Source organism: Oryx dammah, unplaced genomic scaffold (genome assembly GCF_014754425.2).
Source record: "Oryx dammah isolate SB20612 unplaced genomic scaffold, SCBI_Odam_1.1 HiC_scaffold_1, whole genome shotgun sequence".
Classification (NCBI taxonomy): domain Eukaryota; kingdom Metazoa; phylum Chordata; class Mammalia; order Artiodactyla; family Bovidae; genus Oryx; species Oryx dammah.
The window spans coordinates 82,791,778-82,800,723 of NW_024070185.1; the positions used below are offsets into that span (position 1 = coordinate 82,791,778).

At 49.9% G+C, this 8,946-nt stretch overlaps 1 protein-coding gene across 2 annotated transcripts in view; it reads right to left on the reverse strand.

The window, feature by feature from the left end:
- BICD2 (BICD cargo adaptor 2) overlaps nucleotides 1–3,646 on the reverse strand; it is a 55,702-nt gene extending 52,056 nt beyond the window's left edge. For both annotated transcript variants that reach the window (XM_040245649.1, XM_040245641.1), the window contains exon 1: nucleotides 3,278–3,646. In XM_040245649.1, coding sequence (XP_040101583.1) covers nucleotides 3,278–3,526 — 249 coding nt within the window. In that variant the 5' untranslated portion in view covers nucleotides 3,527–3,646. The remainder of the gene's footprint in view (nucleotides 1–3,277) is intronic.
- Nucleotides 3,647–8,946: the final 5,300 nt, after the last annotated feature.

The window sequence follows — 8,946 nt, forward strand, 5'->3', positions numbered from 1 at the left end:
GAGCAGCTGCCCTCACCAGCTTTGCCACAGTTCTTCATGTGGCTGCTGAGACTACAGGATGAGAGGGATACCCAGGTGGGCTCACCTGGGAGCTGGGCTCAGACAAGTCCAGAGGAGGCTTTGAAAAGCATCCAGGCCTTGAAGGGCAGGCAGGACTTCCAAGATCCAAGACTGGGAAGAGGCAGGGATAGTGAGGGCCATGAAGGCAATCAGGAAGCAAGGGAGCAGTGCAGGCTGAGCCAGGCCAGAGGCTCAGGCTGCACTCTAGGAGACGCAGTGGGGCCACTCCAGACCGCACAAGGAGTAGAGATAAGGCGATGACAGGGACAGCAGGAAGGGTATCCAGGCTTGGGTGAGGCAGAGGGAAGGAAGAAGCTGAAGATATCAGCCAGCACACACTTACTGTGTGTGCTTACTGAGTAAGCACTTACTGTGTGCCAGGCACCAGTCCCAGCCTGTGACAGGTTGCAGCTCACAAAATTCCACCCCTGGGTTCCCTGGGATGTAAGTATACTGCACAGCCAAGATCCTGAGATAGCACAGAAGCCAGCAAGGACGTCCAGACCTTGTCTTCCTGCTCTCTCTGGAAGCCAAACGAGGACGGGGCTGCAACTGCACTAGGACCCCCACCACTGGCCCTCACATTCCAAACCAAACCCTCACATTCCAAAGAGCTACCCACTCCCGGTACCTAACTGAGCCCTGCAGGCAACAACTGTCAGCCCAGCACCCCTGCCCTCCTCAAACTGCAGCTGAGGACACACAGCAAGATGTTCCATGGCCACTAAGGACAGGAAACACCACATGGCTGACCAAAATTTATCTGATTCTCTTCCTCACCATGGTGGGGAAGGGATACAGCAAAACTTGGGACAGACAGGGCCCTTACTAAGCCAGGCTCAATCACTAGCAAAATGGGCCATTAGGACCCCTCCTCCCTAATACCATGGTATCAGCAGGACATAGACACACACACACACTTACCAAGTGAGAAAGGCTGCAGGGCCGGCACCACTGCCCTGCACAGGACACTCTTCAGGTCTGGTCGCAAACCCAGTCACCTGCGATAGGCCTGTCAGCTTTCCTCCCTCAAGACAACATTATCTACAAATGCTAACAGGAATACAGGTACCTCTGTGGCACAACTTGTTAATAACTGAACTCACTTTAGTTCAAGAAATAAAGCTTTAAAAAGAATGAAGATGGCTCATCTCTCTACAGGAGAAAAGAATTTTAAAAAGATCCAATAGATATTGTTTCCTTAAATCTTGATTTTTTTTTCAAATTATTTTTATTTATTTAGCTGCACTGCGTCTTTCTGAAGCAGCATTTGGGATCTAGTTCCCTGATCAGGGATCGAACCTACGCCCCCTGCATTGAGAGAGAGGAGTCTTAGCCACTGCACCACCAAGGAAGTCCCTAAATCTTTATTTTTTAAAATAAGAGTTAATACTTTGAAGTATAACAATACAAAGGTTTAGAGAGGCTGACTGACTTTGTGAAAACTGATGTGAGCTTTCTGGCAATATCTACTGAGGCTCTGATGCACCTTCCTCTAGCTTCTGCTGAGACTTCCATCTGAACAGATTGAGGGGAAGGGCTGGGGAAGGCCAAGCTCCCTTCTGAAGTGTAGAGAAGGTGAACCTAAGATGCTCCCACTTCATTTTCTCAAGGCCCCTAAGCCTCCCTCCATCATTCCCCTGCCCCATATAGTAAGATGAGGCTTTTGCCAGAGGGATCACATATCACTCCTCTAGTAGATTTAGTGCCAAATAAGGCTGGCTTGGAGGAGGTATCAATACCTGCTGTCATATACAAGACCTCAAGTTGAAGGAGCTACACAACCATCCTCCTCGGGCACCCTTATCTGTCTTCTACAGGTACTAACAGGGCACTTGTTCCACCAAGCACAGATTTAAGTACCTTCATGCATAAACTCCCTTCACTATCAGAAGGGAACCTGACTGGTCTCCCGAGTGAGGCATGGAGGCTCAAAACACTCCAGGGACCTGCCTGAGGCCACCAGGAGCGGGCTGCTGGGAGGTGGGCGGCTGGAGAAGCAGCAAATGTGGTGGATCCTGAGACCAAGGGCCAAGAGCCCACCTGGACAAGGGAAGAATCAAGTAGGGAAGGAGAAGACAGGCTGACAAGACACTGACAGGCTAAATATCTGACACCTTCTCTAGCCTTTTAAAATATATCCCAGATGAACCCTTTCTGGGTGAGATGGTGTGGTGGGAGAAAGTTCATGCTCATAGCCCCATCACCAGTAAGGGGCAAGACCTGGATCCAAACCTGAGTGTCAACTTCTCCCTCCCCACCCCTATAACAAGGCTGGGGAGTCAAGAAGGACTGAGATAGGAAATGGTGTTTAAAATCATCTAAGAGAACTACTTCAGGGAAGGACAGCCCAGTTTTACCACTGCAAGATTTCTTGGTAGCCAAGTGGTCCAACCTGTTCATCCCAGAGTAAAAATATCACAGGAGAGATAAAGCTTCACCTGTGACAAAAATCCACAGACGTGTCCCTCAACTTTGGGAAAAGGCCTGGATGGGCAACTAAGACAGGAAGTGGACAGAACACTGTATCCATGAGAAGTAACCATCGGGGTGGTCAGAGAGCCGAGCATGGGGAAGCCTGTGGGATACCCCGGCCAGCTGTGATGGCCACATGCAAGCCAAGTCCCCAACTTGACCCTTTCCTGGTGTCCCGGCGCTCACAAAAGACGCTGAAACCGCTGAAGGCAGCTGCGCCCAGAGACAGGAGATGATGTACATAGCAATGATGGAAACACACGCCTGGTGTTTCCCAGCCGGCCACCTGCATGCATCCCACGTCCCCATCCCCTCTACCCGAAAAGTCAAACACCGCAGAGGACACCATCCCCACCGCGCCCGAGACCTGCCATCAAGAGCAGAAAGGCTGACCACCAGGCTCCACCGCAGCCCTTGACGCGGAGGCGCCCACAGCACCTAAGGCCCGTCATCCACCGTAGGGCCGCCCCCGGGACGGCCAAGCAACACTGACTCCGGGTGCCCCGGTGCTGGTCTGGTCGGCGCGGAGTCAGCAGTCGGCTGGTGGTCGACCTAACTCGGGGTAAGGGGTCAGTTTGGCCTGGGTCGGCGGCTGCCTGGGGGGTCGCCTTCTTGGCTCGGGTCAAGGGCCGATTCTGGGGTCGGCGCGGAGGTCAGTTCGATGGGATGAGGGATCCGGGTCCGGAGTCGGAAACGGCCGGGGGTCGCGGAGGGCGTGGCGCCAGCCGCCCTTGCTCCTTACCTCCTTGAGCTGCTCCATCTCGCCGCGGATGGCCTCGTAGTCCACCTCGAGTTCTTCGAACTGCAGTTTGAGTTGGTGTTTCTCCTCAAGGACTGCCAGCCCGTACTCGGCCGCCTGGATCTTCTCACGCGTGGTCTCGGCCAGCTCGTGCGACAGCCGCTTCACCTCCGCTCGCAGCCACTCCGGCTGCGCCTCCATCACGAGCCGCGCGTACTCTTCTTCCTCGGACGGCGCGGACATGGTGGCCATGGCCCGAGTTGCACCACTCGCTCCGTCGGAGGCTCAAACCAGACTCCTGTCCGCCGCCGGCGCCGCCACCCCGCCCGACGGCAACCCGGCCGCAGCCGCCGCCACCGCCGCCGCCGCCGTCGCCGCCGCGCAGCCGCAGTAAGCCCGCGGTCGCGCGGGGCACTCTGGGGGCCATAGTCCCGCCCGCGGCAACTACAAGGCCGGTCGTGCCCCGCGCCCGTCTTCCCGCGCCCGTGATTGGCCCGGGCCCCGTTCCGGGCGGCCCCTTGCAAATTCCGTAGCCTCCGCCGCCGCCGCGCGGAGCATTGTGGGGGTCGTGGTCCAGTCGCCGCGCCGACTACAAGGCCCGTAGTTCCCCATGCCCTCCCGCCCCCGCCGGTGATTGGCCAGCGCGTCCGCCGTCTCGGAGCCGGAAACTGGTGTTTTCCGCTGCCAACCCCCGGGCGTGGAAGGCGGGGGTCGGTGGTTAGGTGGGTTGCTGGGGAGGGTACGCACTGCGCTGGGCAGGGGATGGGTGGAGCGGGCTACCGGCATATACCAGAGGTGGAGGGCCCGGAGCGTCGGGGGAACCGCGGGACGGGTGGCGGTGAGGATTGTAACCTGCTGGTTCGGGCCTTATCCAGTGGGAGAAATGGTCAAACCACTAGTAGAAGAGGCGCCTTCCATCCAGCTAAATACGAAATGCCGCGTGCGTGTTTCCTAAGAATTAGGCATCTCCATTCGCTCTACAGTGATCCAATTCAGGACCGTCGACACGGACGCAGCCTCGACTCCAGCATAGCGTCCCTGTGCTTGTAGCACGGTTCCAGCCCAGGACCTGGTCCTGGGTCACTCAAACGGCAGTCTGCTGTCTTTACTCTGCTCTTTGTCTTCATGACCTTGACCTTTCTGAGGCGTGCAAGCCAGAGATTTACACACGGATGCATCCCCCAGGGTTAGAGTAGGTTATGCACTTTGGCTGGAATATCATGAGATGGTGCTAAATTTTCAAAGAATTCTATCAGGAAGCTCGCAAACCCATCGCCCAGATGCTGCTGGGCACTCCTTTGTAATCACTATCCTATGAGAAGACAATTTACACTTTACAGATAGTCCATCACTCCTCAAGCTTTTTAAATATTTTGTTGCGGTAGATTTGGTTTATAACGTTTCAGGTGTACAAAATAGTGATTAACAATTTTTAAAAATTATACTCCATTTTAGTTACACAATATTGGCTATATTCCTTGTGCTCTACAATATATTGTAGCTTTATTTTATACATAGTGGTTTATATCTCTTGATCCCTTACCCCTATCCTGCCCCTCCCCATTTCCTTTTCCCCACTAGTAACCACTGCTGCTGCTGCTAAGTCACATCAGTCGTGTCCGACTCTGTGCGACCCCACAGACGGCAGCCCACCAGGCTCCTCTGTCCCTGGGATTCTCCAGGCAAGAAGCACTAGTTCTCTTTATCTGTGAGTGTTTTCTTTGTTGTTGTTATATTCACTAGTTTGTTTTATTTTTTAGTTTCCACAGAAAAGTTATACAGTATTTGTCTTTCTTTGTGTCATTTCACTTAGCATAATATCTTATAGGTCTATCCATGTTGTTGCAGGTGGCAAAATTTTTTTTTTTTAATGACAGTACTATTTCATACCACATAGTCTTTATCCATTTATCTGTTGTTAGATATTGACGCTGTTTCCATATCTTGGCTACTGTAAATAATGTTGCTATGAAAATTGGGTGGAGAAGGAAATGGCAACCCACTCCAGTACTCTTGCCTAGAGAATTCCGGGGACAGAGGAGGCTGGTCGGCTGCTGTCCATGGGGTTGCACAGAGTCGGACACGACTAAAGTGACTAAGCGTGTATGCATGCATGCGTTGTAGAAGGAAATGGCAACCCACTCCAGTATCCTTCCCTGGAGAATCCCAGGGACAGAGAAGCTTAGTGGGCTGCCATCTATGGGGTCGCACAGAGTTGGACACGACTGAAGCAGCTTAGCAGCAGCAGCAGCATGAACACTGGGGTGAATTGTATCTTTTTGAGTTAGTGTTTTCACTTTCTTTCGTTATAAAACCAGGAGTGGAATTAATGGGTCATATACTAGTTCTCTTTATTTTTTGGTTTTTTGAAGAACCTCCATACTGTTTTTCCACAGTGGCTGCACCAATTTACATTCCCACCAACAGTTTACAAGAGTTCCCTTTTCTCTATATACTGACCAACATTTGTTGTTTGTAGTCTTGATGATAGTGACTCTTTGCAACCCTGTGGCCTGTAGCCTGCCAGGCTTCTCTGTCCATGGGATTCTCCAGGCAAGAATACTGGAGTGGGTTGCCTCCCGGGAATCTTCCTAACCCAGGGATCTAAATCCACATTTTTTATCTCTCCTATATTGGCAGGTGGGTTCTTTACCAGTAGTGCCACCTGGGAAGCCCATTCTTACAGGTGTGAGATGATAGCTTATTAAGGTTTTGATTTACATTTCTCTAATAATTAACAGTGTTGAGCATCTTTTGATGTGCCTATTAGCCATCCACATGTCTTTCTTGAAAAAATATCTGTTCAGGTTTCCAGCCCATTTTTTAATCGTATTGTTTGGTTTTTTGATATTGACTTATATGAGCTCCTCAAACTTTTAGCTGACTAGTTTTCATTGATATTTCTTGCCTAAGGAAATTAGATTATTAACCAGACTATTCTATTTCCCTCATTCCTGTTCCACTTACTAACTTTGTACTTTAGAGAAGATATTTCATTCATTAGTGGTATGAATCTGGATTCTCATTTTACTTAATGAGTTATAATCCATTATTCTCCATATTCACTTAGATGCTCAGATGTGGCAGATCTGACTAGTGGAAGCTGCTCAGTTGAGTCTGTGTCCTTTCAACATGTCATGATTTTTGAGAATTTTCTTTGATTATAGCAAAGTTGTTTCAGGATCATCTTATACTCTGTGTCCCAGACCTGGAATCAGCCATTTCTCTAAGGAACCCTTATTCTTTTTAGTGGCTTAATGGTTTCTTTGTCTGAGGAGAATATGTCATAATTTTACTTGTGAAATTAAAAAATTACTTTTACGGCATTCAACCACAGTAGCAGTATGATGCCCAAACAGCCAGTCTGTCTTGGTCTTAGGAGTCCCAAGTCCTGGAAAGCCCTAAGGCCTGTGCTCACCAGTCAGTCTAAGTGGGAGAGATGATTGGGAAGAGAAGTGAGGAGGAACAAGCCTTGTTTGAGTGAGATTAACATAAGATGAAAGACTGATACCCTGGTGGCTCAGAGGTTACTCGGGTTCAATCCCTGGGTGGGGAAGATCCCCTGGAGAAGGAAATGGCAACCCACTCCAGTACTCTTGCCTGGAGAATCTCATGGAGGGAGGAACCTGGTAGGCTACAGTCCATGGGGTCGCAAAGAGTTGGACACGACTGAGTGACTTCACTTTCACTTCACTTTGACCCACGCTGTCCAAACTCCAAACCCCTACCCAACTCCACACCTTCATATGAGGCTGGCCTAAGGGAGGGAGAGAATAAAAGGTGGGAATCTAGTGCAGGCATTGACAACAAAGCTTAGGGTGGCAGGCAAAGACTCTTACAGGTATTGGGGACAGAGTGCCTGTCCCTGGAAGAGTCATAATACATAACAATATCGGGGGGAGGGGTGGGGTAGGCATCAGAAGAAGATTCCCTGCAGAGGTGACACCCAAGTGGAGACCCAGAAAGTGCACAGGAAGTGGCCTGTCAGGCTGGTGGAATAGGGAATTGGCAAAGATAAGAGAGGTGGGGCCACTGCTTGTTGGGCTCCAACTGGGTCTCCAACATTGCCAGATACTTTACCTCCATTATCTCTTTGAATGCTCCCAACACCCGAGGGTGTGGGATTTTGCTCCCCTAGTGGCTCAGACGGTAAAGCGTCTGTCTGCAATGCAGGAGACCCGGGTTCGATCCCTGGGTTGGGAAGATCCCCTGGAGAAGGAAATGACAGCCCACTCCAGTATTCTTGCCTGGAAAATCCCATGGATTGTGGAACCTGGTAGGCTACCATCCACGGGGTCACAAAGACTAGGACATGGCTGAGCTACTTCACTTCACTTCCAAATGAGAAACGAAGCTCAGGGTAAAAGCCTCAGTGTCACCTTTGACGATTTGTCAATCTCTAAGCAAATGACAGACCCAGAACTTGCCTTACCCTCCTACCTTCCTGACTGTTCCCTATCTGAGCACTAGCATGAATCTCTTGATGAGCTTCTCTGCTTTCTTTAATCTGGCCTCAGGTGATCTCCTCTGGAATCCTAACATCTTCTACTTGTTGGAGGTTTTAGTTCTTCAAAGAACTCAAATATATTGTCATGTGTATCTGCCTTAAGGTAGAACCAGGAACCTGCTCAAGGCAAAACTGTTGTTTCTTGGCTGCTCCTCTCTCATCTCTGTATCTCCTCCTTTCCCTGGTTAGCAGATGTTCAAATCTGAAGGAAGGTCTATTCCCTACAAGAAGTGGAGGAATCAAAATGTTCTGTGCCCAGGAGCCCCATGGGGTCAGTAAATCGTGGAACTCATATTGGGACTTGAACCCATAGTTTTTTAATTCAGATCACACATAGGACTTAATAAAGTTCAGGTTCCTGACATCACAGAAAAAATTCAGTGAGAGACAAAGTGATAGATAAGAAGTGGTTTTATTTAGAGAGAAATACACTCCAGAGACAGAGTGTGGGCCATCTCAGAAGGCAAGAGTGGCACCAGGGTATGGGGGTTGTCAGTTTTTGTAGGGGTGGGTAAATTCATAAGCTCATAAGTGGGAAGAGTATTCCAGCTATTTTGGGGAAAGGGTGAGTATTTCCAGGTTGTGGGCCTTGAAACTTACTTTAACTTTCTGGTCAGCCTTGGAACTGTCATGGTGCCTTTGTGTTCTTTAGCTTGCTGATGTATAAACAGTTGAGAGATGGAGTCAGTTCATTTGCTCAATCATGTCCAACTCTGCGACCCCATGTACTGCAGGATGCCAGGCCTCCCTGTCCATCACCAATTCCCAGAGTTTACTCAAACTTATGTCCATTGAGTCAGTGATGCCATCCAACCATCTCATCCTCTGTCGTCCTCTTCTGCCTTCAGTTTTTCCCAGCATCAGGGTCTTTTCAAACGAGTCAGTTCTTCGCATCATGTGGCTAAAGTATTGGAGTTTCAGCTTTAATATCAGTCCTTCCAATGAATATTCAGGACTGATTTCCTTTAGGATGGACTGGTTGGATCTCCTTGCTGTCCAAGGGACTTTCAAAGTCTCCTCCAATGCCACAGTTCAAAAGTATCAATTCTTCGGTGCTCAGTTTTCTTTAGAGTCCAACTCTCACATCCATACATGACCACTGGAAGAACCATAGCCTTGATGAGACAGACCTTTGTTGGCAAGGTAATGTCTCTGCTTTTTAACG